Raw genomic sequence first — 27,864 nt, forward strand, 5'->3', positions numbered from 1 at the left:
AAGAGCATAGGAGCCCTATCAATTTATCTGTTTTTATTAGCATTAAGGAAACCAAACAGCCTTCATCAAGAAACAAAATATACACACATAGTCAATTTGCTAATACAGAATAATGCTTTAAACCATCTCATATAGTGATTGTAGGTAAGAGCAGACCTGCCCTTTAACCTCAAAGCAAATCTGAGTCCTTAGGAAGTATTTTGTGTGGATTCTTTGCACTTTTGAACCATACTGTGACAGGCCACCCCACAGCAAGCGTGGTGATGCTGTGCAGCCTGTTACTCATCCTGTTGGAAGGTGGCTGTGGATTTCTCTGTAGGCATGGAGTGGTGATTGCAGCAGTAGAGCAGGCAGAGTGGAGACTGTAGGAGGAAATGACTGCTAACTGCCTTGGAAGGAATGTGGCTTTGGAAAGGCCATTTCTTAAGTGGGAATAGGTCTGCTCTTATGCTCCCTCCAAAAATCCTTCTCGAGTGGAATAGCAGCTGAGTGAAGCAGCTGACAGGTATATTAAACAGGTGACAACAGTCTGGGATCCAGTCCTAAAAGAGCAACACAGGAACCCACAGCAAGCAGTACCCCTTCTCCTCAGTAGAGAGGGGGAGAGAGAAGCAGCCTTGCACATACTTAACTGCCTTTGCTCTAAGACCCCTCCTCTGCAACCCTGTGCTTACCTGTTTGGAAGAGCAAGGGGGCAGTCATGGTTTCACCAAGTATGTGTTGTATCCCCTACAGTAAATTTTTGTATTAAAATTCAATTTCAGCTTGAGCTTAGTTGAGTGACACCAATTCTTGAAGCAGACTATGAGGAAAAAGGTAGGGTTTAGAAAATGGCTAAGCTGTTCAGTCTGCCAGAAAAACCTAAAGCAGCAGTTGCAATGCAGGCAGAAAGGCGTCTTTGGTTGATGCACAGTTGCTTCCATTAGTTAGCAGAAAGCTGAAATACCATAAGTACACCACAATAACCCTGCACAGAAGCATTAAAATTGCTAATTATGCTTACCCAAGCAAAATGTAATGGCTGATCCCAGCAGTTCACACGTGCCCCTTGGTATTCCACTACCTTTTCCCCTGATGACTGTGAGGCACTAGAGGCCAGAGGAGCTGTGGAAAGCCAGGGGAGCCCACTCTGCTCCCCCTCTGAAATAAAGGTGCTTAAGCTGCATCCTGGCACACCCACTGTAAACCATAAGTGAGATTCTAAAGTTGCAGAGATGGAAGTAAACGTTGTCCTACAAAATCATGTCCTGTATTGTTGCTCCTCTACCGCAGTGTTTGATTGGGAGAAGCTGCCAATTCTTTAAATAAGGCATCATTTACATGGCTTCCTATGATCTAGGTTGAGGTGAAGGGAATGACTTGTTTCACACACTGCTGTTGCTTGTTTCCAGGTGTGCTGGCAAATGCCCTCATTGACTCTGCTGTGCAGGAGGGTGTGTGATGGCACAGCTGCATCTGAGGCTCCAACACAAAGTCAGGTTTGGCCTTTCAAACTTCTGAGCAGACGTTTTTCCTCCACAGTACTTCATGCTCATGCACAGACTCTTTCAAGCCACGTGATTTCCAGCACATCAGTGAACAAAGAGCAAGCTCCAGGCTTCTTACAGGTGACAAGTGCAATTGGCTTGTATTATAAGCTAGCCACTGAGAAGGGTAATTGCATAGGGGGTCTTGTCTGTGTTGGTTTTTGCTTTAAGCTTTCTCTAGTGCTACAGTACTAATAAATTACCCTGGAGAGAAATAAATAAATAAGTTGGCATCTCCCAGGCACCATGCTGGAAATCCAGGAGGTTTCAGAAAAGCTGCCCCCCATGGTCCTGGGAAAGTAGTCAGCAAAAAAAAGTCTGTATTATACAACTGTCTGTACGGGAGCAACGCACTGTGCGGGAGAGCCGGCACGCTCCGAGGATGAGGTGGAACGGTTGGTGATCTCTCTCTGCAGTTCCTCCACTTTCTTCTGCAGTTCAGCCCGCTTGGCCAGAAGCTCCTTGTAGCGATTGTGAACCGGTTCCTGCAAGGAAATGTGTGGCTGAGCACTGGGAGATCAGCGTGGAAGAGGGAGCCTGAAGCACAAAGCTGCTGCTGGCCTTACAGCTATGAGGGAAGGAGGCAGATGAGTGTCATCGGTCTCCAGCCTGCAGGTACCTGAGTGATTGCTCTGGCTCTTGGCTGCTCATTTGGATCCAACATGCACAGAATGGTGGCTAAACTAAACAGTCTGTACGTATTTTGAAAGGTGACAGTTGCCAAACTCTGATCTCTGGCATTTCTGGGGGACACTGGCCATGGCATCTCAGCCTGGACATAATTTCAGGGGCTTGGGAGGAAAAAACCCCAGCCAGGTTCTTCTAAATATTTTCACACAGTTCTGACTGTTGAACAGTCAGTACTGCAAAATGTTTGCTGGGTTCCTGTCTCTAACGCTGCAGATCTGCAAAACTGCTGCCTGCAGACACTGAAGGGCACTGAAACAACTGGGAATTTTTGTCCCTTTCTACTAAAAAGTGATGTCAGGGTCATGCTCAGACTGCTAGTCTGAGGTGCCTGCCCTGGGCAAGCCAGCTTTCCTGCTGGCTGGGGTCAGACCCCTGTCCCTCAGGCAGCCAGAGCAAGCAGCAGGTTCCCATCAGCAGTAATTTAAATACAGCCCTAAAATTCCTATATAAACCCCACATCCAGAGAAGTCTTAGGGGTTTTAAGATCTTTTGTAAAGAGAACTCAGATAATTTTTCCCACATTCTAAGTGACAAATTTCCCAGATCGCTGAGAATCTTCAGCTCCTGCCAATTTCACAAGGTGGTGATGCCCAGCTGGGCACCTGCATTAGGCAGCTCTAGGTGGTGCTTGCTCTTGCTGGCACTTGAATTTAGGTGTTTGTTTTCAGATTTAAGCAGTGGTAGCACAAATCTGCACGTTACCTAAAGCTCTTGACCTCCAAAGGAACAGTGTTGGTACTGGCAGAGAGTGAAGCAGGAGTGGGAAGAGGCGTACCTGAGGCTTCATCCTGGGGTTCCAGCGGATGTAGTAGCCGACCCACAGCTCGAGGTGGCGCATGCTGGCCACAGGATACAGGACGTGGTTGGAGTAGCTCACGTACAAGGGGTTAGTAAAGTCTTCCAGTTGGCTGTTGATGTAAGACCAAAGTGATACAGTCTTTTTTGGAAGGCTCTGTAAGGGAAGGGGGTGGAGGAGGCTTTATTTGCCATACGAATCCCAGCTATCTACAAACTGCAGCAGGATAGACATATGCCTGTCATTAATATGGAGCTGGTTGTTTTTTGTAGCTTAAAGAAACCCCCCAAAACTGTTCTTTTGATGTGGTTATCGTACTCAAAGCACATGGATGCAGGCAGGCACACATGCCCTGGCACGGAACAACCCCTCTGACCCACCCAGCTGTCAAGACAGAGCAGGAATCACCACTGCTACAGCAAGGGGACACTGGCATGTGAACTGCCGGTGCTTTAGTTAAACTTCACTTCTCTGAAGTGCTCCTGGAGGACTTGCTGGAATATTTAATTGCAAAGGAAAAAAAGAAAACATTTGACTTAGGCCCTGATCTAGTGGAATAATTACGCCTGTGAATACTCCCACTAAACCAGTGCTGAAGTACTTTCTAGATTAAGTACTTCACTGGGCTGAGGCCTTAAAAAAAAAACCAAACCCATGTGCAAACAGCATGCAGATTTTCTTCCCTGGAAATGACAATTACTCAATCACTGTGGAATCCTGAGAAACAGGGACACTGATTTCACTACAGTAAAACGCCATCACTTTCATTTTCCAGCTAGTTTTTCTGATTATTTTTAACTGATGTTCTATCACATGTAATCGCATCAGGTCCACACAGCACTGCCCTCGTGTACCTCTGTGCTGTTAGGCTGCAGCCTTTGGTGACAGAATTCTTCATCTTTAGGTAGGTGAGACAGAGTGAGGGCCACTGTTTTCCTCCTAATTCCAGACTGGTCTGGATGTACACATCTCTACGCTCCTCCCTGGGCAAACAAACCTTGGCCAGACAGCAGGGCAGAGCTGGCTTGTGGCAGGACAGAGAGGCACGTCCTTAATAATAGTAGGGGAGTTATCCTCTCCCAGGAAGATGCAAGTACAGCAAGAACACACATAAAGACCAGTTCCTTACTGTAACCTCTGTGTGCAGAATGACAGCATGCACTAGGTAGTTAAAAGCACCCTAAAGGGATCACTTCAAAGACAAGGCATGACAAAAAAGTACCAGTTTCCACAGAGATGGTTATAGTAAACTGAAGTTCAAAGCAAAACTGCATTTCCACTACCTGGGAGACACCAGGAGCTATTCAACCACTAGTGACTAACTGGAAGTAGACAGCATGTCCAGAAAGGAGATGGTGCTGCTCTGAAACATGAAGCCTCCAACAGACAGCAGCTTATGCAAAGAGGAAAACCCCCCCAAGTCCCAGCTGTTGAGAAGGGGGCTTGGCATTTCCCAGACTCACATCTACAACTACCTCCGAGTGAAGAACCAGCTTCTGTGGCAATATCTGGCCAGCTAAAGCGATCAGGAACAGGCTTTTACTGCAGAGAGAAGCTGTCTTACCTCCTTCACTCTCTGCTGCTCACTGCTGCACAGGAAGGTCCCAAACAAACAGCTGTACAGGTGATCCAGGATGGTGATCAGGAAGTACTCGTTGAACTCAAATGCTGTAGGAAACTTTAGGCAGAAATAGAAAATTAGGTTAGGATTTAAAACAGGAAAATAAACTTTCTCCCAGGCTGTGGTCTTGGTAAGGAGTTGGCCTCTTGATTTCTAGAATAGGATCTGTCCCTGTTCCCTGCCTGGCTGGATATTCTGGGTCATATTTGCTCCTTCCAGGAGCAAAAGTTTCCCTCTTGGAAAGCTGCTTTGCATGTTCAGAGAGGAATTTTGAGCAAAAGCCAGAGGTCTGAGGGGTTAGTGCACTGTGTTTATGTACACTCAGTGCTGCTTCAAATTGAAGCTTGCTGTGCTATGCCTGTCCCTCAAGACAAGCCATGCAGCCAGACTCTGAACAAAAGGCACATGTGAAATAAATACATTCAAAAAGTGGAAATTTCCCAGGGCCAAATGGAAATAACCAGGGTGCCTAACACAGCACTTCCCAGAGGGAACAGCAGGGAGGCACCTTGTGACAGAGGTCAGCAGGAGCAGAAGGTATATGGGCACAGGCCCTGTTTGTTGCTGAGTTCTGTGCAGAATCAATCTGACCTGAGACAGGGACAACTGAAGCTCCACAAAGGGTTGATAAGAATAAATGCAGTGAACTGCAAAGTCCTGCAGGGGTGATGGAGAGGAGATCGGGAGGCCTTCCTCCCTCACAACCACCCTCCTCTTCCCAGGCTGCCCCGGTTGTTGCATCCTGACCTCATCAGCTGCAGGTCAGGATGCCTAGCTGTAGAAGCAATCCAAAGAGACCATAATGAAAGTGTCTTTTGATGATGGTAAAGCCTCCTCTTCTCTCTGGATGAATGTGGTATAGTGTCATATGTAGTGGTATACTTTTCTTCCATATATAGTGCCATCCTTCTCCTCCACTCCTCCTGGTTTAACCCAGGGTGAGCCTAGCTTTTTTTCAGTGACCATAGCTAACTTTTGTGTCACAGAAGATCCAAAAAAACCTTCCAGGTTCCATGTTCCTGGGGAAAAATCTCCCAGACACAGGGGATGCCTCCTGGACTGTACCTTTGCCATGCCAGGTCTGAAGTGAAGCACTCAGCTCTGTACCTCACATTATGAATTGGGAGCAGTACATTTGCCTTCAGATGAAGTTAAAATGGAACATGTTACAGGATCAGCTTGAGCAGGGGCAACAGGGATCTGTTGTACCCACCGTGCTAGAGACTTACATTAGCAAGTGCTTTCAGGCTCTGTGCTAAACAGACTCCCAAAAAGCCTGCTGCCAGAATCAAAGCAACAGTACAAGCCCAGGAAGGAGAGCCTGCACAGGTCAGCTTGGAAACCATTCCTGTGTCCAGACACCGTGCAATCGTGCAATGTCTTGGTGCACTGTGCATGGCTCTGTGGACAGGGTGCCACGCAGCAGTTTACCTGTCTCGTCATTTGCCAGACGCAGTCGATGAACTGCAGGAAGACGGGAGAGCGATCTGCATCCGCGTGGTTCTTGTCCCCGTGGCCGACTCTCTGAAAGAGCAGGACAAAGAACACGAGTCACACAGGGCTTCGTGGGGTCTGCTCTCGGTCACCTAAACCTTTACCAAAGGCTTTAAAAAACTTCAAATGAGTCCTGATATTGCTTTGTCCATATCAGTGGATAAAGGAGTAAAGGACAGCTACTCTCGTTGTCTTTGAAGTGAAAATTCTTTATGGGGATATTTTCATGCTAAGTTAAAACAAGAGTTGTTTGAGTAGAGGCTCCAGATGCTATGCTGGCACTGATTTCAGTTAATAGCTAAAGTTCAGAGGGAAGAAAAATGAGAATGCTTTTTGCTTCAGTTGCAGCTGTTGTCCTGGCTACTTCAGTAGTAGAAGGGTGCTGGATGCAAACACTACCTACAGGCACGGCATGCGGCGATAACCGTCACGCAACACCTCGCCGCTTCCAAGAGCTGTACAAACACCAGCCCAGCCCATCTCCTGCCACCTCCAGAGAGGCAGCAATGACAGTATTCCCAGAGGCAGCCTCCAACCCTGACCGTGCTGTGTGGCCAGCACATGTGAGGCACGACTCCTAAGAACTAGCACAGTACATCGTTAATGATTATATATTACCTGGGAGCCCCAAGTACTGAGCAAAGATAGAACAAGAACACGTAAGTAACAGAGATCCCTAAAACTGTTCTCCCCTCACCAAAGGAAATCACTGTTGGTATCTTCCTTGCCTAGACAGTGAAAAAGCTAAAACACTCGTTGCTCAAATACCAGATAACAAGTTTTGCTGCAGCAGAACCTCAGTCGCTTTAGTGCCTCAGTTTCCCCACCTTCCTCAGAGCATTTGACAGTGCAACCCACCACTGCAAGTGCTGCACACAGGCCTTTGTTCTAGCCCTTGCAAAATTAACAACCACTAGAGAACAGCTACAAGCAAAACATGATGGGAACAAAGACTGAAAGGATAGTACTGAAAGGCTCTCTCAATTCCCATCAGTGCAAAACATAACAAACTGCTGTGTCACAAGCCCACAAAGCTGCCTCTCTGCCAACTGCTAGGGCACAACCACAAACTGCTCTTGGTCCAGGCTCAAACTGCAGCTCTTTCACCTAAATAATTAGAAGCCTCTCCAAAAATAAAGTGTGCCTGAAGAAATGTGAGGTCAATGCTATAAACAAATTCCCAAACCTCTTCAATACCAAAGCATTTCTTAGATGAGGGTGCCCAAGCAGTCTGAGAAAATGGACTGAACTGGAAAGAAAGACAAAAAATGCCCAGTGGTCTCTGCCAGCTCCCAGCCGAAATGCCAGCACTGAACCCAAAGCACACTGCTAGTTTAAGCCTAAGCATGGGAACATGACACTATCAGACACCTGAGACATTTACATACCACCATCCCTGTATCTAACCAATGCAGTCCCAAGGAGGTTAAGAGGTGAATGGAATTATAGGTAGAAAACAATAACATCAGCATTCACCTCTCCTCTGTGAGTTCAGCCAGGAAACTTCTCACAGGAAATGTTAAACTCCTCTCCTCTAAAATCCTTCAAGAGGGACACCAACATTCTGGTCAGTGCCCTCCATGGGCTAGGGACTCACCAGCTGGAATCTGTGGCCGAAGCTCAGCCACTCCTTCTCCACGAGCACCTCAAAGCCCCTGATGGTGCGGTAGTAGCCATCCAGCATGAGCAGGGCCAGCGAGGTCAGCTGGGCTGTGCGGTCCCAGCCGTCGCTGCAGTGTACCACCACAGATGTCTTCCCCGACTCCACTTTGTCAGCAATCCGAAGGGCTCCAGCAAGAATGAGCTAGGACAAGAGAAGAAACAAATTACAAAATCTCTTTGGAACAGAAACTATAAATGAAAAATGGCTAGTGACAGCACAGGACGAACCAAGGGCTCTGCTTGCCTCAAGGAGAATGGTAAATCAGTTCCAACTACTTTATAACTAGGACAGCAAACTGGTGAACACATTTTCTGCTCCAGCAAGATGACGACACATCTAAACTGTAGTGTAGGCACAACTCTAGAAGAGCCTTTGCATAAAACTCAGTCCTTGGACAAGCCAAGATTTAAATGCAGGAGTATATTGTGTCTGATAGGAATGGCCAACACCTTGCAGCTGCCCCAGGAGCACATCTGCCCTGCCTGCATCAGCACAGCAACAACATAAGCTGGACAATTTTAGAAAAGAACATTATTTGAAAAGCAGTATCTGGAGAAGGCAAAACATTTTGCCTCCTTATTCTGACTCGCTTGGATTCCTGAAAGGCTGAGAGGGCCCAAACTCCCAGCATTTGCTTGTCTGGGCCAGGCAATAATGCCAGGATGTCAAGGAGCCGAGCCAAGAACTTGGAAACTCTGTGACACCTGAGTTCTAAGCAGATCTTTCACAGTTACACGTCATCCAGGAACATCCTTAACTTCCAAAACACCATCTTTCAGTATTTCAGCCTCCTCTCTTGTCCCTCTTCTCATTTTTTAAGATTCCTCACTTCAAGAACTATGGTTTTAAATGCTTATAAATGGAAAACAAATTCTAAGTCTTTAAATTTACAAGGAATTGAAAATCCTGGAGTTGGCTCTGGATATCTTTCCCAGACTGCTAAGGACCTGTGGTTGCTCAGCCACATGCAGAGGATGCAGATATGCGTACCTTGATATGCTCTAGCCAGTGAGTTGACTCTAAATTAGACAGCCAATGAGTCTCCTCGATATTGGGATACACAATTTCTTTCAGTTTTCTCAGCGACTCTCTCATAACATGAATGTTGTGAATATCCAGGAACACTAATTCTGCATTCTGATAAGCATCCTCGCTCTCATAGCCCCCTCCTTTAGCCTGAAGAACAAAATTCACATACAAATAATTAAGCAAAACCATATTTTGTACTTTATCCCAGTCATTTGTCCTGAGCAAACAGCAGCTAACAAAATACCACAGTGGCTGGGCTATCTAAAGCAGGCAAAAACCATTGGCTTTATCTTACAGCTGGGAGCAAACATGTACAGGCACACACTTTGTGTCTCTCTTCTGCCATACCTAATGAATGCTGTAATTTTTACCAAAGAATATCACATTACAAGCCTTCTTTTCCTCTGTAATTATAATTTATCCCCATTCAAGCTGTTAACTCATTACATTCGCTAATCTATCATTTAAAAATTTACCATACTATTATAGAGGAGGATAACCCACACACTAATTGCCTTCCCTAAGTAGTGGGAAAGGCAGATTAAAAAAAAAAAATAAATAAAAAAAAAATAAAAGATCTTTACTGCAACAAAGCAGCTCCACCATTAAAACAAAGCTTAAAGTGATGGCATGGAACACAATAACACAATTTTTAGAAGGGTAGAATGATGGACCCTGGGAACTATTGACCTGACAGCCTCACCTTTGTTAGGTGTGGTGGATCATGGAACAGATCCTTCTAGAAGATATGCTTGGGCATGTGGAGGACAGGAAGGTGATTCAGGATAGCCAGCATGGCTTCACCAAGCCAAATCCTGCCTGAGCAGCCCAGTGGCCTTCTATGATGGAGAGACTACAGCAGAGGACAAGGGAAGGGCTGCAGGGTGTCATTTACCTGGACTTCTGTAAAGCCTTTGACACAGTTCCCCACAACATCCTTCTCTCTACACTGGAGATGATGGGCAGACAGTTTGAGGGATGAGAAATTGGACAGTCACAGCCAGAGGGTAGGGGCCAATTGCTCAATGTCCAGGTAGTGACAAGTGGCGACCCTGAGGAGTCTGTATGGGGATTAGTGCTGTTTAATATCTTCAACAGTGACACAAACAGAAGGATCAAGCGCACCCTCACCAGATGTGCAGATGACACCAAGCTGAGTGGCACAGCTGACACTCCTGAAGGAAAGGGTGCCATCCAGAGGGATCTGGACAAGCTCAGGAAGTGGGTCCATGGGAACCCCATGAAGTTAACAAGACCAAGAGCAAAGTGCTGCACTTGGGTTGGGGCAATCCCTTGCACCAGCACAGGCTGGGGGACGAACAGATCAGAGCAGCCCTGCCCAGGACATGGGAGTGCTGCTGAATGAGAGGCTGGACAAGACCCAGCCACGGGCACTCAGAGCCTAGGAAGCCAATCCTGTCCTGGGCCGCATCCAAAGCAGCGTGGGCAGCAGGGCCAGGGAGGGGATTCTGCCCCTCTGCTCTGCTCAGACCCCAGCTGGAGTGCTGCATCCAGCTCTGGGGAACCAGCACAAGAAAGACAGGGTCCTGGTGGCTCAAAGCCACAAAGATGATCAGAGGCCTGCAGCACCTCTTCTGGGAGGTGCTGAGAGGAGGAAAGGCTGAGAAGGGAAGGCCCTGGAGAGAGACCTTATAGCAGCCTTAAAGAAGGCTTATAAGAAAGATGGGGACAGATGTTTTAGTTGGGTCTGTTGTGACAGGACAAGGGGTAATGGTTTGAAAGTAATAGAGGGTAGATTCAGACTAGACATAAAGAAGAATTTTTTCACAATAAGGGTGGTAAAATACTGGAGCAGGTTTTCCAGAACAGTGGTAGATGCCTCATTCCTGGAAACGTTCAAGGTCAGATTGGACAGGGCTCTGAGCCCTGTTAGAAGAAGCAGTCTTTCAACCGTGTGAATTGAAAAATGGTGAAACACGAGGTCTAGGGTGCTAGAGTCTGACCTCAGTACTACTTTAATTTTCTTTTTCCTTTCCAATGTCATTTCCCATTGTAAATCAATAGAATGGATCATCAGCAGTCACACTGATATCTTACAGATACCAGTGAAGGTATAAAAGTCTGTCTAGAGAATCAGATCGTTGCATTCAGACTTCTTCTGCAGTGGAAAACCCTTGTGATCCTTAAGAATAATATGAAATGGTGGTGGGAAATGTGCTCTAAATTATTACATTCCCAGTTTTAGACAGAGGAAAAAGTACCCAACCTTATTGGCTACAGCATTCACACTAGGCCTTGCATCAAATATGAAGATTTTATGGGACTGGGCATTAGAATCCATGATGGCTTGAAGGTACTTTTCATCTTCCTTGCTCCGCTTGCCACTCACGCCCACCATGGGCTGGCTACAGCGCGTGATCGTTGCTTGACTTTCTGGGTGAATCCATGACAAGACCTTCAGAAACAAATGGGAAATAAACAAAGTAAAAATGGGATTCATAAAACCAACGAAGTGAATTACCTGTAATGGCTTCCTCTGGGATTCTCTATCAGGGGATTCCAGAAAGCTGGATTCTATTACATCACAAGTGAATGAAAGAAAGAACTCTTCTGTCTTTATTCATTCTGGTGGCATTCCCAAAGTTTGAACAAACAAAAGGTGATCAAATTGTGAGTCTGACTTTTAAACATGATGCAGACTGTTTTTTCTGGCTGTTGTGTGAGTCAGTATGTGGGCTATGCCTTACTTTATGTTACACCATGTAAAAGCTAAGCACTTTAGGAACAGACTGAATTTCCTACAGATTTGAGAAGTAAACCAGTACCTTTTCAGTTACCTCTGAAATAATCATAACAACAATGTGCTTTGTCTTAATTTCATTAAATAAATTCTCTCATCAAGACTATCACTACATATGTCTCTGTCCTGAAAGTCGGAGTAGGCCAGACAATTGTAAACAGCCAAACAGGGCTGCCTTGTGTTTCCCAGGAACTGACCTGAGATTTGGTCTGAGCTGTGCTAAATTATCTTATCTTCTAGTTTTGGTTTAGTCTACATCTCTTTCACAACAGTAGTTTCAGCAGATACTGTTGTTTTCTATGTCCTCAAACACGTTGCTGTCACTTTTATTATCTTCTGACCATTTATTTGCTCCCTGGAATCTACTCAGCCTGATCTTGGTATTACATATTGCCCAAAGGTATGTGTAACAAAACCACATCAAAGTGGCTTTTTCTGTCCCACTCACTGGTATGCGTCCTCTGGATCTGAAGGATGCCACTCTCTTTAACTCCTCGTCGGGAATGTTTACAGGCACAGCTAGAATGGCAGGGTACGTATCACACAGCTCGTAGCGCTCATTAATCTTGGTCAGCCTCCAGCTTTCATTGGGAATTCCCTAAAGAGGAAACTGCAGGTTAGCAAATGAGCTGCTCTGAGACCTCAGCACAGACAAATCCCCAGACCTGAAATTCAAGGCAGCTTTTGTTAATGAAGGTCATTCAGGGCTGGCACCTGAGAATGCATTATCTTGGTAACTTGTATTTCATGTCTCTCCCCAGAGAGGTGGATGTTTTGCTCAAGTCACTGAAGAGCAAGGAAACTGAGCTTCAGGCAGGGTCACCAATGGCAAAGGGACTGTGGAGGCTACAAATGTAGCAACACAGGTGGTCCCCTTGAGCCCAACTTTAAGATACCTCCTGGTCTCATTACGGGCTTACAGCAGAGCCAGGAGCAGGATAGAATGGGTGACCAACTCAGTCCCCTCCCCTCATGGCACTTAGTTCAAATGTGTTGGGTGAAAACTGAGGATACAAAGTGGAGTTACCAGACAGGATGGAGGGGAGGAGGAAAAGGGAGAACAGGCAGTAAAACACCTCAAAAAATTAGCCTGATTTGGGTTTAGTGCAGTGTTTGTGGCACAACTGTGCAAACCTCTAAAAACACCAAAAACTTAACAATTGTATGTCTCTCTTTGCATGACTGTATGTGATGTGCAACTCCCATGTTTCCATCACACTAAGCTCTCTGGTTGAACTGAGGACTTGGGCTGGGAGAGCAGGGAATCTCCACACACACATCATAGAGCTCAGCATGCCGTGATGGAGAAGCCACTCAAAGATTCCCAGACAACAATCTCCAAGTAACACCTGAAGCACAATGGGGACGACCCTGACAACCTGCAGATGTGGTTTGGCTGGTGCTGGGAGGGAACAGACCAACGGGGAGTGGCTGGTGCAGCTGCCTGCAAGGGGAGATTTAAACAAACCCCTACTGCAGCAGGGGTGAGCAGTGGCACAAAGCATCTCTGTGGGGAAGACACATCTGCTGCAGCAAACATGGCCAGCCTGTGAAGCACCGAGTGTGTTTTAGGGGAACATCAACTCCTTACACAATACATGCCTCTGTTCTAATAAACACTACTCCATTTTAAAGCAGGGTGGTAGGACACTGATCACCACTGTCACAGCTCCCACAGGGAATAAACAGCACATCTAACACGGGTCAGACGAGCTGCGATAATTACGGCCGACCCACACAGACTGCGGCCAGTCTCCCATCCCAGTGGCGAGTCACGCTGCCAAAAGAGGTCATGGTTAGAAATCCGAGGGGAGCCAGACCTTCTGTCTAGCATCACACACTCTGCTTTGTGAACCACTGCTGTCCCTTGGCCCCCCCTGGGAAGGCAATGTTACTACAAGGATCACCCCAAAAGCCTGAAGGAAAGCTATTTTTGGCCCAGTCTGAAGCTGAAGAATTGGCAGAACCAGACATCAAGCAGTGTGTATACACAGTTCAAGCTTACTGCTGGGTAAAGGATGCTCAGAGGTCTACCTGCTGTACACAGCAAAGATGGAATCTGCTGGGCCCACCAGCTCTGCTGCCAGCCAGGGAATAGCTAGACTCTTGCCAGTCACCAATCTGTTTACTACCTGGAAGTGGGCTAATGGCTAATTAGTTCTCAGTCCTGTCCTAGAAAGCACATGCAATGAATCCATAAGCAATTCCTAAAAATTTGATCTCCCCCAAATCTGAATGAAAATTATGCTGTCAGCACAGTCTTGGCAAGAAAAATGGGAGCTAACCAGCAGCTACATGAAAGAAAGGCTCCTTTTCATTTTACCCAGCAACTCTACCAATGCTCACAGAGAAGATCAAGGAGCAAGCACTGGAAAGCACCCCCTTCACAGTGCTGGATAGTGTGGCTTCAGAACTCACTGCTTGGGCCAGAACTGAGCTCTAAAGCTCTCCAAAGGTCTAAGTCTTTCAACTGCCACACTGACAAATTTGAAGGAAATCTTTCCTCTGCAAGGGCCCAGACCAGAAAAATCCATGATGAGCCCCCAAAGAAAGAAAAAGATGCTGTGTGTCAGCATTCAAATTTCTTTTGACTTGTGGGGAATGTCTGCTTTTCCCTGGCCCAGGAGCCTTGAATCACAGCACCACCCAGAACGCTTTGGATTCGGATCGTGACTTTCTCTAAGGACTGGAGGCAAACAGAAATAAGCCAAGTGGGCTAGAAGAGAAGCTGAATTTGCATCTTCCTTGGACGTTTGCCATAATGCAGTGTAGCTTCTGCATTTATTCGTGCTCCTTCAGATTTGCCCTTTCTCCAGCTGGAATCAATAGAAAAAGCTAAACATGATATAAAGCACACTGGTATTTCCTCATCTAAGATGCATTTCACTGCTTCCCGGTAAGTTGTAAGCGCCCAAAAGCCTACTATGAAACAAAACTGTTACAGATGTAACTCAATAGGCCTCGGCAGGGTAAGGAGTGGCTCTGGGCGCTGCCTGCCTGTGCACCTGCAGGAGGAACTCAGGCATGCCTCCCTAAAAGCAGGCTGTGATCATCCTGCAGCTGCCAAGGCACATGGCATGTCCACATTAGTGACCAGAGACTTCTGCACAGGTCTGTCTTCTTCAGACAAAGATCAATGCTGCTAGCAGCCCCTGATTCTAGGGGAATTCATGTCTGGTGGATGCCAAAGGGCAAACTGAGGAAGGGAGCAAAGCCACATGTACAGTAATAAATTAAATATACCCCTGGCCATTCCCACTGAGCCCAGCTGAATCAACACACCTCACATCTGTACTAACAAACCCATTTATCCTCCAAACAGGATATTTTGTCCAAAATGCCACTGGTGATCCTTGACGTGCATCACAGGACCTTTGTGCATGGCTAAAGATGCTCAAACACACTCACTCAAAAGATGGATGGTAACAGCCTGGTCTGTAGCTATGCCTGAGACTAGCCCCTGTGCTTGGGAACACTCCTTACAACTGTATCATCTAACCATAGAGACACAGCCTTTGTGTCCTCTCCACACACAAACTAGACTTGGTTTCCCTCTAGATAAGACATTCATGCCATACTGTAATGCCTTGAGTTTGGTTATCACTTGATTTACACTTGATGTTGCAGGAGGTAGAGTTTTTTGCAGGGAAAAACTGCTGAAGCCATACCAGCACAGCACTGACATCACCACCTTGCAAAGCACATGGTTAAGGTTAAGCACAAGAGGATCCTTCACTGACAGGAAAAAAGAAAATTCCTTGCTGTAGTTACAAGCAGTCACCCCTCTCTGTGGGATCAAGCAGCTCCACTCTGAGCTTACATATGTAAGTGCACCTTCATCTGCAGCAGGGAGCACAGGATACAGCTGCAGAGCCAAGCTGGTCCCTCTGCCATTTACTGAGCCCAGGCTGTGTCCACTCAGCACCAGAGAGCTGTGAGCTGTTCTGCAGTAGAGACATACACAGCACAAGCAGGACCTCAGTTAAACCACGGGACATAAAACATTCAATACTCACTTTGCTCCCTTAAGTTACATCCAGCAATCCTCTGGAGGATGATGTTACCAAGCTCTACCTTTCCCACTCTGCTTGTATACTAATGCTGGACACTTTTTTAATCCTCAAAACAGGTCAGTTCTTCTGAGTCATTAATTTCTACGTGTTTTCCCTAAAAGCAGCAACCACAGCCCTACACTGTGGCTCCCCAGTAGATATGACCAGAGCAAAGGATATTAGACATGAATGACTTTTGTAGGGAAACATCACACAACTTCACAACCTCTTGTAATATTTTCCAAATGCTCCCCACCTTATTAAGGAAAATAAAGCTTTAAGTTACTCCAAAGACATCTTAAGGACTTTTGGTTTCAAGTGAGTCTTATTCACTTTGCAGTTCTGTTTTATATTCTGCCAGCCCATGTGTAATAAAAATCAGGGAGCAATTTCAGTTTTAAATTTCATTTGCCACATGTGATTCCATTTACCAACTAAATCTCAAACCTCTCTGAGTTCCTTTTGTTCTCTACAGGTTGTTTATTACTCCCCATAGTTTTACACAATCACAGATTTTTAACAAGTTACATATTTCCATCCTTCCCAAGAATGCTAACGGGGAAGTTAGGGGTTTACTGACTATCTTTCCTAATTGCTACAATTGCTATCATCTCAACATATTTCTATTAATCTTAATAAAAATTGTAATAAATTAGCACACTCAAACTTGCCATGTCTACCAGTGTGGACATAGAAATTACCATGGATCCTGGTCTAAAAGTCTTTTCTGGATGCCTGATAGTTGTTGTTTACTTTTGCTCCACTCCCCTCCCCAAGTGCCCCTGCTCCCATAGGGAAAAGACTGACCTGGCCTAAGATATAGCAAGTGAATGCCTGGCCATCCTGCTGGGCTGCTGATGCCCTAGGCCAGCCCTTCTCTAACAGTTTCTAAACCAATTCCAGAAGGTCCTGCTGACAGTGCATATGTCCTGCTTTTCTATTTCTGATCACAACTCATAGAGTCAGAGACAGGTAATCCCATTATCTGATTTGATGATGCCAGTTTTGTTTCACTGTTAACGAATCCCTGCTGCCATTTCAAGACATAATCTTGATTTACTGTAGTATTTGTTATTGCTTTAGCAGAACCTGGTTGGATTAAGAAAAAAGGCTACAACACTCACACAGATAAATTGAACATCCATAGTTACAAATGTTGGAATTAAATAAACAGACCAAAATGCCTAAAAGTTTTGGAGGGGACACAAAGCATCATGCTGCAGGACCTAAATCAATCTAACAAAAGGGATGAAATTCTCCTCCTGGCCAGATCAGAACATAAACATCTACTGCAGTATGGCTTGCTTCTTCTTCAGCAGCTGGTGTTGGTTACTTTTGGAGATAAGGAACTGGAGCAGATGGATTGTGTGATCTGGAATGGTAGTGACCGTGGCCCATCACGGGTGAAACGCAGAAAGGCTGTGGCTGCAAAAAATCCTGCTTTGGATTTGCTTTTGCAGTTACCAGTGTAAGGAAATCACCATGAGCTTCAGCACATGGACATTGGTTTCTTGACATAGAAGCAGTCAGGCAAGTTTGTCCTTCCCACTCACAAAAAATTAACAAAGAGGCAGGCCACAGCACAGGTACACACTGCAGCAATGCCTCAGCTGTGTCACATCTTACACCCATTTTCTTTACAGAAAGGCCATGAAGAGCTGCAAATCACAGGTGTGCAAATACATGTATCCTTTCACCATGTCACCAAATTCCTGACAAATTTAAGGTGCACCAAATCACAGTCTAAAAACTAATATGGACAGAAAAGCTTCTATCATAAAAACCAACATGCCAGGATTTAGAAAGTGGAATAATCCACACTGAAATTATCTAAGGTCACCTTTCTTCTTTCCAGGGGTTGTGAAAATGTCTTTTGTACTTCACCTGTTTTGACTGATGCTTGGCTGAGTCAATGCTGTGCCTTCCAGGGAAGATTATTTTGATAGCACAGGTAATCTTTTAGTTGTTACTCCAAAATTTTCAGCCCTACAAAGAAGCATCTTGCTCAAATAACTTGGGCTGCAAATCCTTCTCTACAAGCAGATCTTCCCCATAAAATAACTACCAAGAAAGAGGTAAAGCCTAAACAAAGCAGTAATCACTGCATTATCTGATCTTATGCTCAAGTTGGCTTTAGACACAAAATGACCACAAACAATTGGAGTTTGTCTCGACGAGGATTTTAGATTGTGGCACCTCGTTGCAAAATGCACTTCTTTGCACTGAAGGCAGCACACAGTAAGATACAGTAAGATACATCTCGCTTCCCATTAGCAGTCTAGAAGCCAGCAATCTATCTTAGGCAGCTATTTTAGGAGAGAACAAATCACCCCCAACAGTGAAGCACTCTCTCCCATCTGTTAATGACAGGCCTAGATAACCAATTTAGAAGGCATGCCCAGCTTTTAGAAGGATAGAGCTAGAAAAATGAATCCTTAGGTTTTGGATTCCAGGAATCAGATGAACAACTAGGCTGGGAGAGTGGTCTGGTTTTGTTTGATTTCATGAGAAAGACCCAAATAAATCTTTAAATTGCATGATTTAAAATTTCTTAATTTTACAATAGAAAATTGGTTTTATTCTGATGGATCTGGAGGAGACAGAAGCTTATTGTGTCCAGGGCAAACATGGGACCAAACCATGCTCCTTTTTCTACTTGAGAATTTTACAACAGGCGTGATTTCATTATAAACATCAAAATTCTCCCATCTTTTGCTCCAAAGAGGACTACTCAAGATTTTACCACAGTATTCCTAATCAACAGCCTAATCACTGCAAAATCATTAATACCTTTGATCAGTCTACTCTGGACACACCACAACTGTAAATAACAGTACATTCTGGGCTGATCCCTATGCTGAGAAACCATGCCTAAGATAGTAAAGGCATTCTACACTAAATTTTTTCCTCCCAAGTTGCTGTTTCAGAAAGGAAAATCTGGAAAGAATTAAAACCAATACAAGCAAGCACTGAGGTGTGAAACTCAACAATGGGATGCGTGTACCTGGAACATGCACCCTCCATTCCCCACTGCCAGCAGAACCTGATCACCAAGCCAGAGCATTAGTTTTTTCTAGCAGAACCTAAAGTCAGCTCTCTGCCACCTGAGCTGATGTCCATCAGTGGATGCCTCTATCTCTAAAGCTGTACTGCTCTCAACAAATACTGCAGTGTGAAAAACAACATCCTAACCAAGCCTGCACAGCATTTTTCATTCTCTGCTCCATGTAACCTGTAATTTTATCACTGCACAGACCCTTGTTTCTGAAGAGTAGAGGATAAGGAAGGATGTGGCACAATACCCACCTGTCTTCTGTACTCCCAAGTTGGGTCATATACTTTCCATCCATTTTCTGGGAAAACCTCTTTGTACTCAAAGGCAAAAAGTGGCTGAAAGAAAGAAAATTTACCTTTAAGAGCCCACTCAGAGCCCATTTATATGATGTTTGATATCTCAAATAGTAATTCATGACTGACTCTTCTTTTTCCCCACCATCACTTTGATTTCAGGGTTTTATAAAAAAGATTAACACTCTCACTGTAGCAGGTAATTAGTACAACAATATACTTTCCAATATGTCCCTGATCTTGCTTGGCTATTACCTACTACTTCACAGACAAAAGAAGTTTGTTATTAAGGAGAGAAGATAAAACTACTTAGGCAAGGATGCTCTTACAGATTAACAACCAGAGCCTTTCAACAACCATTTGAAACAATGGCAGTGTCATAACATTAGAGAACACGGGAGCTGCATTCCAGATTTGGGGCAGTGCAGTCACCATTAGCTGTGAACCTCTGATGGATGTCACTGCTATTTGAGTACTTTCCCTCTGTTACAAGGCTTTATCAGTAAGTCGTTTCCCATACTTGAAAGAAGGCACTGTAAGAGATTTTTCCTGTTTCCTATATGATCTAAACTCTTACAGAAGTTTAAAACAGATTTGAAAACCAGCACTTCTCATCCCCCAAGAAAATGCACCCCAGGTGAATGCTGTATTAAGTAGATGGGACAGAACAAAACAATTTACTGCTACTCTGTGTCTTTTGGCAACAGCTGAAAAGAAAACACTTACCAGATTATTTGAAACTGGAAAAGCATATTTCATTAGGTTCTCAAATATGGATCGTCTAGTTCTCCCTTCAGGCTTATGAGCAAACCGCAAGTTTCGAATATCCTAGGGGAAGAAAGAGGGAAATCAAATTGCAAATTTCTGAACCACTTCAAAATCCAAGGAAAATCCAAAAGCCAGAATTCAAAGTGGGGTCACATGACAATGCTCCTTCTAGCACTGATTTAATACTTTGAACAATGTTGTGTTGCAACGTTGGGTTTGGTTGAGGGGGTTGTCTACAGCCTCCAAAAACAGCAGAGCAGCTGAGGGAGGGCACAGCTGTGCCTGACCACAGCATTTTGCCTTCACATGAAGCTCTCCACCTGCTGAAAATCTTTGTGAGAGCCCTGCTCAGGAAAAAGCAATGTTTGACTGGCAGGACTTTGTGAGACAGACATCCTTGGCTGTCACTGAGCTCTCACGTCAAGCAGGGCTGTAAGACCACTGGAGGGGATGGCCTAACAAAGTTCCTCCACAGAGTTACTGCATGTAGGGGCCCCAAGAACAGCCAGCTGGTGCAAAGCATCCAATGTCATCTCCCTTTAAAGCTTCCACCTCTCAGAGCACTCAAGAGGATGTCTTGAAACCAAGAACTCCTCCACTTTGAGCAGCAGCACAGTTGAGACAAAAAGTGGTCATTCAGGACCTCCTTTCCATAGTCATCCACAAAATCAAATTTGGAAAGCAAATAAAACATCTCTAAGTTTTTCCAGCCAAGCCTGCAACTAAGATGCATGCAGTAAAGAGTCTAAACTCATCAACAGGAAATGAGCTATCAAGTTCAAGTACATGAAGATGGTAGAGCAAGTCAGAGAATGAGATAAACAGCTGAAGACTTTGCTTCCTCACAGGGACTACATGACTGATCTCAGACAGAGAACTTTTCAGGATGTATAAGATGTATCTGTACCACTCTGTTATTGCACTAAGCTGCTGTGCATATCCTGGTGAAGCAGGCTGACATATATAAATATGCTATAAAGGGCCAAAACACCCATCCTATAGTGTGTGCCTGACAGGGAAATGATACAGTTCACTCCAAACCTGACCAAGTGGGCTTATAGACAAAAGAGCTGAGGACTAGGAATCCAGATCAAAACAGGGAACAAATTAGCTTGCCAGCACAAGCACCCCACCCTATGTTAGCCAGGGTGGATTGAGACTCTTATAGGACAAGGGAGCAGCTGGATTATTTGGTACAGATTGCAGTAACTGGTCTTGACTCAGCACACCCACAGCCTGACAGTCTGCTTACCTTCCTGGTGCCTCAAAACCACAGCAGTGACCAGAGCACTTTGGGATTCCTATTCATTCCTCCCTCTGCTCTTATCCAGCATCCTTTTAGCATTGAGGGGCTCTGACAAGCTCTAAGCAGCCCAAGACCTACAAGGTTCTGAATCCAGCTCTTCCTATGTGCTCACTGAGGGAAGCCCAAGACCTACAAGGTTCTGAATCCAGCTCTTCCTATGTGCTCACTGAGGGAAGCAGAAGGGTCATGCAATCCAGAGTTATGGATTCAGGAGGGGAGATGGTGGCTTTATCTACTTTGTGGGTCTACAGTAAGCAGACAGGAAGAGGCAAACTGTTAATTTATATTGCAGTTTGCATTTTCAGTTATTCCAAGGGTTCTGGAGAGGCACAGGTGAAATATGTACTGCCTTGAAAGAAATGAAAGAACAGCCCTGAGGAGGACTGAAGGCTACTCACCAGACCCTCATGGTAAAGCACTGCAGTAGGTGGACATGAGCTAATGATTTAGGGGGGAAACATGCCCCTTTCTTGCTCTTGAAATGCAAATGAATGAAAAGCCTACTGAATTCCACAGTAACTGGAGTCTACCTAGAATAAGTCTGGTAGGCAGCCCAGAGAAATAAGGATGCAGGCCTACACTTCCATGATGAAGAAAAGCACAAAGCCTGAAAAAAGGTTTGGATCTCTTCTCAAATGAGTGGAGCTGGAGAATACCGAAAACCACTTTTAAAATCGTGTTTTTTGACATCTGTGAAGTCATACTGACTGAAACATTTTGCAGAACTTCCTATGGTACTACAGAGACAACCTTTAAAAATATATGTTCCCCTTCCCCTATTGTAAAACACAGATAAAAGTTTACCTTGCACACAATCTCCAGCCCATATGAATTTTCACCACGACTGGAAGCACCTCCAATCTTCTCCACTCTGTTGATTACACCTAAAGATGCATCTAGGACAAAAGGAGGGTCCTGTAGACAGTTGAAATTTGTGAGTTTAAAAAGGGGAGGGGGAAAAATCCCCAGCTCCTGCTCCCTTATGTCTATATTCCCAAACATATAGCCACATTTCACACAGAAATACTCTCAAACAAACCCAGGTCTAAAGATTGAAAAGGTAGCAAAAGCAGATTATTTCAAAAGCTTACCCGTTCCATGCTTTTAAAATACAGTCTATAATTGGTAACAGTAAGGGTTCCTCTGATTGCTCCAGTGAAGGGGCAGATGTAAGTAACATCCTTAGCTTAAGGAGGGGAAAAAAAAAAAGTAAAGAAGAAGTTGTTAATTTCACAGTTAATTTATGGGAGAAAAATTATGCCAGCAACAATATTTGTGGGCTCTACTTTACAGATTATGAAATTAAAACAAGCTTAATCTGTGTTTCTAGCCTAGAGCTAACTTGCAAGTTTCAGTTCTGTGGAGAAGGTAAGAGTTTGGGTAGAGACAGCACCGTCACCCAGAATCCTACATCTGCACAAAACTGCTACCCCTGTCAACAGGCCAGTGTTCGGTGCAAACTGTTTGCTCTTACTGCCAGTAGCTGAGAACATCATGCATGAAAAGAGGAGACCACTCATGCCTGGATGCACACATTTGAAGCTGACAACAATCTGCATTAAAGCTAAGGATTGTGCCCAAGATGGTTTGTGCCACCAGGGGCAGGAGAAGGCAGTTCTCATCCATGTGGTTTTTTGGATACTTGGGTCCTTCTGTACACCTTTGCACGTGGAGTAAGCCCTGGGATGAAGGCCCTCATGCTAAAAGCCAGCAGATTTACAGTGATTTGCAGGAGCCATGAATCTGTGTAACAGCCAGCTGCTGCTGATCTTAGGTCTGAAGTCAGTGATCAAGTTACTCTGCACAATTCAATTATTTTTGAACCTGAGTGACGGTGACTCAAAACAGTCCCCTTCTTAAATGGCCTCAAACATTTCTCACTTGTTCCAGCAAAGGGAAAGAGGTGCTGCTGGCTTTCCACAGCAAACACCTCTAACTGCCCTTCTGTTTTATATCACTTCAAAATGTCAAGATTTAAGTTGTTGCCTCCTCACCTCTGCTGCCTATCACTTCTCCTGCCACTGAAGCAGTTGTCTGGCTGCACTGTGGCAATGGTTTACACTATCACCAACAAGTAAGGACACGCCTTAAAAACAGAGAGGAGACCCACTGAGCTGCCAGATCCATGAAAAAATTCCATGGATCATCTGAATAACCTCAAGCCTCCAAGCCCTAGGGGACCCATTTTGCAAGGGCTGTGTCAGGAGGATGGCTTGCCTCCCACCAAGGAGACAGCAACCATGAGCATGAGGTGTGAGGCTACTGGGGTGTCAGAATGGGAACATAAATTTCTTCCACCTTTATCCCATGAGATTTAGCCCAGAGGGGGACAGAGAAGAAGTCTGCCTTATTCCAGGGCACTGGCAACTCATATAACTAAATCATCCTCAAGTCAGCTCTGCTTCTGCATTGTCTTCATTGACTCCCAAGATCTGGATGTGAAGAAAGATCCTTAAAACATCAGAAGTGACTAATTTGGAGCAAAATATGTAGCACACAATATCTGGTTAAAAAGAAATAAAATATACATATCTATAAAAAACATGCTAGTAATTCCATTATTTATTTATTTATATAAATTTACATGTATTTGTTTGAAGGACAATTAAACACAAAATGCTTATAGCCATTTCTAATTAAACCAAGTGTTTCATTAGTGTCTGATTATTAATCACTTCTTTTCAAAGACTAGTTTGACAGAGGTTTGAAAGCAGACTCAGGAAGCATAACAAGGGTGAGGGCAGCCTGCCTAGTTTTTTCCACTGGAGTTCCCATTATTCAAAAGGTAATTTTGAATGCTTAAAAAAACCCCAGCAAAATCCACTAATAAGAAAAGCATGCATTTACATCTAAAAAGGAGCAGGATTTCTGGGTAAAGAGGAAAGGTGCTAGAAAAATGTTTTCCAGGTAAGGAACCCCAGGCACGATCTCAAACACTGGCCTTGCCAGCGTGTAAGCCACACCACCTTTCACATTTGCATTTTATTAGCCTGGTTTCCTAAGGAAACAATTTTACTTAATTACACTGTGCATGTACAAATGTACCTACACACATGGCTTGTCTGACCTTAACTGCCACAGCTGTATGATTTCAGCAGTCTCTACTTGATAAACAGGGATCTCCAAGGCATTAAAGTGCTTCACTGCTTGTGAGAACGAATGCCAGGTATAATAGAGAGGTTGTAGTGGTGCTATCACCACGGGAAAGCCTAATGAGCTCAGCCTTTGGTATGTATAAGAGAATACATATGGGAGAAAGAAACTGGAAACCAGATTTATTAATTCCCCTGCTTGTGGAATTCCTGTCTTTTACAGGCCAATCTTACCCTAGATTATTGGGTAGGCTGAAAATATTTTTCTTCCCTTCCCTGTAAAATACAAGGAGAATTACATTTGCCTTTCTTCACACTTTTAACAGGAAACAATTATTGCTGATGAATAACAAAGATTTCCTTTTTGCTGCCTTTAGCTTCTTGCTGGAACAGGCAGCTGCTGTCTGGGCTACTCCAAAAGCCACCCAGTCTTATACGTTTACGTGGCTCATCACACCATTTGCCAACAGATAAAACATGGGTAACTCTGACTTCTTAAACCATTCCCTAGGAACCCTTCAAAAGCTCCTCACTGTCAGAGCTAATAGCATCTGTGGAGTGAGTTAGATATCAGTCTGCAGTGTATGGTTAGAGTACGAGTTCAAAGTCCTTAGGACTCTGAGGAAAGAGGCTGAGAAAAAGATTAATTATGGAGGTGGTTGTTTGGAGGTTTTCTTGCTTGTTTTTATATTGCTGTTGACAGGCACATATTTTTTGTGAAGTATTTTCAGTTTTCATTTTTTGATTTTTTTATGTTTAGGACTGAAGTTGCACTCTTCCTTACCGTTTTTAGGGGATGGCAACATGGTAAAAAAGCAAATGCAACATCTTTCACAGAAAATTAATCAAGAGGCTTACTCAAGCCTTCAGAATGGAGAGCATCAGCAAATCTGATGCGTGTCAGCACGTCCAGATGAAAAAAGAAAAACCCCATCCCCCATCACAGTAAATTCCCTGCAAAAGCAGCCTATCCTTTCCTAAAGCCCATGACAGAGATTTGACACATAATTGTGCTGTGTCAGCCTAGGAAGTTACCCTGTGGCAAGGACAAACTGAAACAGTTGATCCATGTCCTCTCAGGAGGCGGCAAATGCAGAGCTGTACAACTCACACCCCATCACTCACGGCAAGAACGTTGAATTGCTTTGTACTTGCTACGTGCTAAAAGAAGACACAGTTACCTTGGCCCATGTGCTGTGCAATTGCTCAATTAATGAAACAATCTGATCATGGCTCCCAAAATATCTGCACTGCGCTGTTGTTGGTCAGTGACCGCCAAGATATTTTGCTCTATGGATATTCTACTGTTTGTCAGCAAACAATAAGGAATTTCCTCTTCACGTACCCATGTCTTTAATGGTCTCCCCTGGCAGCAAAGGTGGCTCTTCCATTTCAGCCAATTTATTAGCCTCCCTCAGGACCTAGGCAAAAGATACAAGTACAAACAGAAATTCATTATGTTTTTATAAACCAAGAAGTTTACACATACAGGTCAACAGTATCAAGGACAACAAATATTCAAAGATCTTGAAGTACTGCCTAGGGTCTCTTCAGAGGCCAACACCAGGTTCTGTACTTTGGCAGCACACTTTCAAGGTGTCCTTTCATGCTCCAACCTTCTCTTGCCCAGGCCACCTTCACAAGTCAAATTCCCGCACAGTTATGGACAGAGCCAAAGGAATCGGTTCCTTTCCCAGTTGAAGTGCTCAGTGATTACCACAACGACATCAATATCCAGCAGAGCAATTTCTAGTTTACACTGAGGAAAACTGAAAAGGACACCTTGGTCACTCCACTGTGCTCAGTGAGGGTCCCACAACTGCAGAAGTCCTGGCTTGACTCAGTTACAAAGGTATTTTGACAGGTATATATAGGAGGTACAGTTTTGATTTTTTTTTTTTTGGCTGCCAAATGACCCCTCCGTCACTTTCCTCTGGGTTCACGTTATACCACAGAGCATGACTTCTCAGACCTCTGACAGCAGTTACACAAAGGCTTTCACAAGAACAGCTGCTGTCATGGGCAGATGGACATTTTAGGAAAGCATGGCTGTAACTAGGAAAGCATAACCTGAGGTCTAAATCTATAAGAACTAGGAGAGAAATGCAAATATAAGTGATCGAGGTTAAGGCTAAGTCTATGTGGCCAAATGTAGATGGATTTAATCACGTTGTCCCTGCCTCAAACTGGACAAATGACCACAACCTCAGCAGTACAATTTGCTCAACCTCTTAGACAGAGAGCAGGTAAGTTAGTCCAGACTCTGCTTCATGCTATAGCAACTACAAAACTTTGAGTTCAGGGTTGGCAAGTGTCCCACCTGGTGAAGACAGGCAGAGGGAGCTCATTGCTGCTCACAGCTGAATGTGCAGGCTTGCCCAAAACGGTTTTTTCTACCATAAGGAAAGGGAAAAAAATTGCTTCAAATTGGTATCAGGAAATCCCTGCAAAGAAAATTCAAAGACATAGCCTAGAGTGGCATTCTAGAACCTGACACGTCTGTGGTCAACTTTCATGTAGGATCAAGCCAGAGGGAGAGCCTCAGGGAAGAAAAATTCCCTAAACTATGCAAAAAAAAATTGGAAACAAACCCAAAGAAAGCCCTTGCCACAATAAGAGCACATTCCAGCATTTTCACACAACAGATTGATGCATAGATGAAAAGATTAACAAGATCAAAGCCTTCTTGAGAACAAGATGTACATTTTAAAAAATGCATTCAACAGACTCTTAGAAAAAAAATTAATAATAAAAGCAAGTACAGTCCTGGCTTCCTAACAGAAACCTCCCAACTGCACCCACTTAGATCAGGTCTTACCAGGGAGGCTGTCAGAGCAGCTGGGCTGGGGTCCACAGGATGAGTAAGGAGAGGTCACCAGTGACAGAACTCACACTGGCAGCAACTTGCCAGGAAGCTTCTCTTCCCCCACATCATCAACATCAGTAAAAATAAGGTTTTGCCGCTATAAGGAGCAGAAATCGATGTTGAGGACTTCTTGTCAGCACAGCTGTGTTGGCCAAAGATCACACACCCCATCAAAGCCCTGACTGAGGGCCTCCCTGACAAAAGCCTGTGATGTAGACCCACTCTCAACTCCTGTGCATCCAATTCTGTGCTTGAGTAACAGCCCTGAAATTAGCAGGGTAACATCTGGATTATGATAAATGAGATGGAAGCTTCTGGCTAATTAGCCCTTAAGTGGTGGTCATCTTTTGGCCTTTTATCTTGGAAGGACATGAGTGAAAATACACTCTGCCTTCAGAACATGATCACAGCTTCTTTGAGAAGGTCCATACCCCACACGGGCAGCAGCTGCTGCCAGGATCATTTCGGTCAACAGCTGGACTCACTGCTCTCCTGCAGATGTCAGCGGGAGCACGTCCAGCAGTAAACATTTGGGAGACTGGGTTGTATCTCAAGCCAAAGCAAATATGAGGTAAGACACATAGAAAGCACTCGGTATGACAAACATCTGCTGAGGTGGCAGAGGTGGGTAGTGCTCAGGTGGGTTTTAAACCCTGTCCTGCAAGTGGGGGAGGGAATAGGCAAGCATGGGACCTCCATGTCAACATCATTCTCTGTAGACAAGGTTGAAAGCCTTTCCAATTTAAAAAGTGTCTCTTCTAGGTCTAATAAAATCCATCTGCTCACTCAAACTTCTCTGAAATGTCCCCAGGATCAGAGGAAAGGGTTAGCAATCCAAACCTGTGCTCACTT

The 27,864-nt window shown here is 44.6% G+C and overlaps 1 protein-coding gene across 3 annotated transcripts in view; it reads right to left on the reverse strand.

Annotated features, from left to right (window-relative positions):
- Window positions 1–18: 18 nt before the first annotated feature.
- Window positions 19–27,864, reverse strand: part of MTMR2 (myotubularin related protein 2) — a 62,889-nt gene continuing 35,043 nt past the window's right edge. For 2 of the 3 annotated variants that reach the window (XM_059838589.1, XM_059838591.1), the window contains 13 exons: window positions 25,492–25,567; window positions 22,146–22,240; window positions 21,859–21,969; window positions 19,707–19,808; window positions 18,939–19,022; window positions 12,029–12,178; window positions 11,047–11,235; window positions 8,781–8,966; window positions 7,725–7,931; window positions 6,065–6,157; window positions 4,577–4,690; window positions 2,992–3,168; window positions 19–2,011 (listed from right to left, as the gene is read on the reverse strand). In XM_059838589.1, coding sequence (XP_059694572.1) covers window positions 1,850–2,011; window positions 2,992–3,168; window positions 4,577–4,690; window positions 6,065–6,157; window positions 7,725–7,931; window positions 8,781–8,966; window positions 11,047–11,235; window positions 12,029–12,178; window positions 18,939–19,022; window positions 19,707–19,808; window positions 21,859–21,969; window positions 22,146–22,240; window positions 25,492–25,567 — 1,746 coding nt within the window. In that variant the 3' untranslated portion in view covers window positions 19–1,849. Of the gene's footprint in view, window positions 2,012–2,991; window positions 3,169–4,576; window positions 4,691–6,064; window positions 6,158–7,724; window positions 7,932–8,780; window positions 8,967–11,046; window positions 11,236–12,028; window positions 12,179–18,938; window positions 19,023–19,706; window positions 19,809–21,858; window positions 21,970–22,145; window positions 22,241–25,491; window positions 25,568–26,964; window positions 27,110–27,864 lie in introns of all 3 variants that reach the window. The other variant, XM_059838590.1, reaches the window with a different exon arrangement.

Source organism: Haemorhous mexicanus, chromosome 2, assembly GCF_027477595.1.
Source record: "Haemorhous mexicanus isolate bHaeMex1 chromosome 2, bHaeMex1.pri, whole genome shotgun sequence".
Classification (NCBI taxonomy): Eukaryota; Metazoa; Chordata; class Aves; order Passeriformes; family Fringillidae; genus Haemorhous; species Haemorhous mexicanus.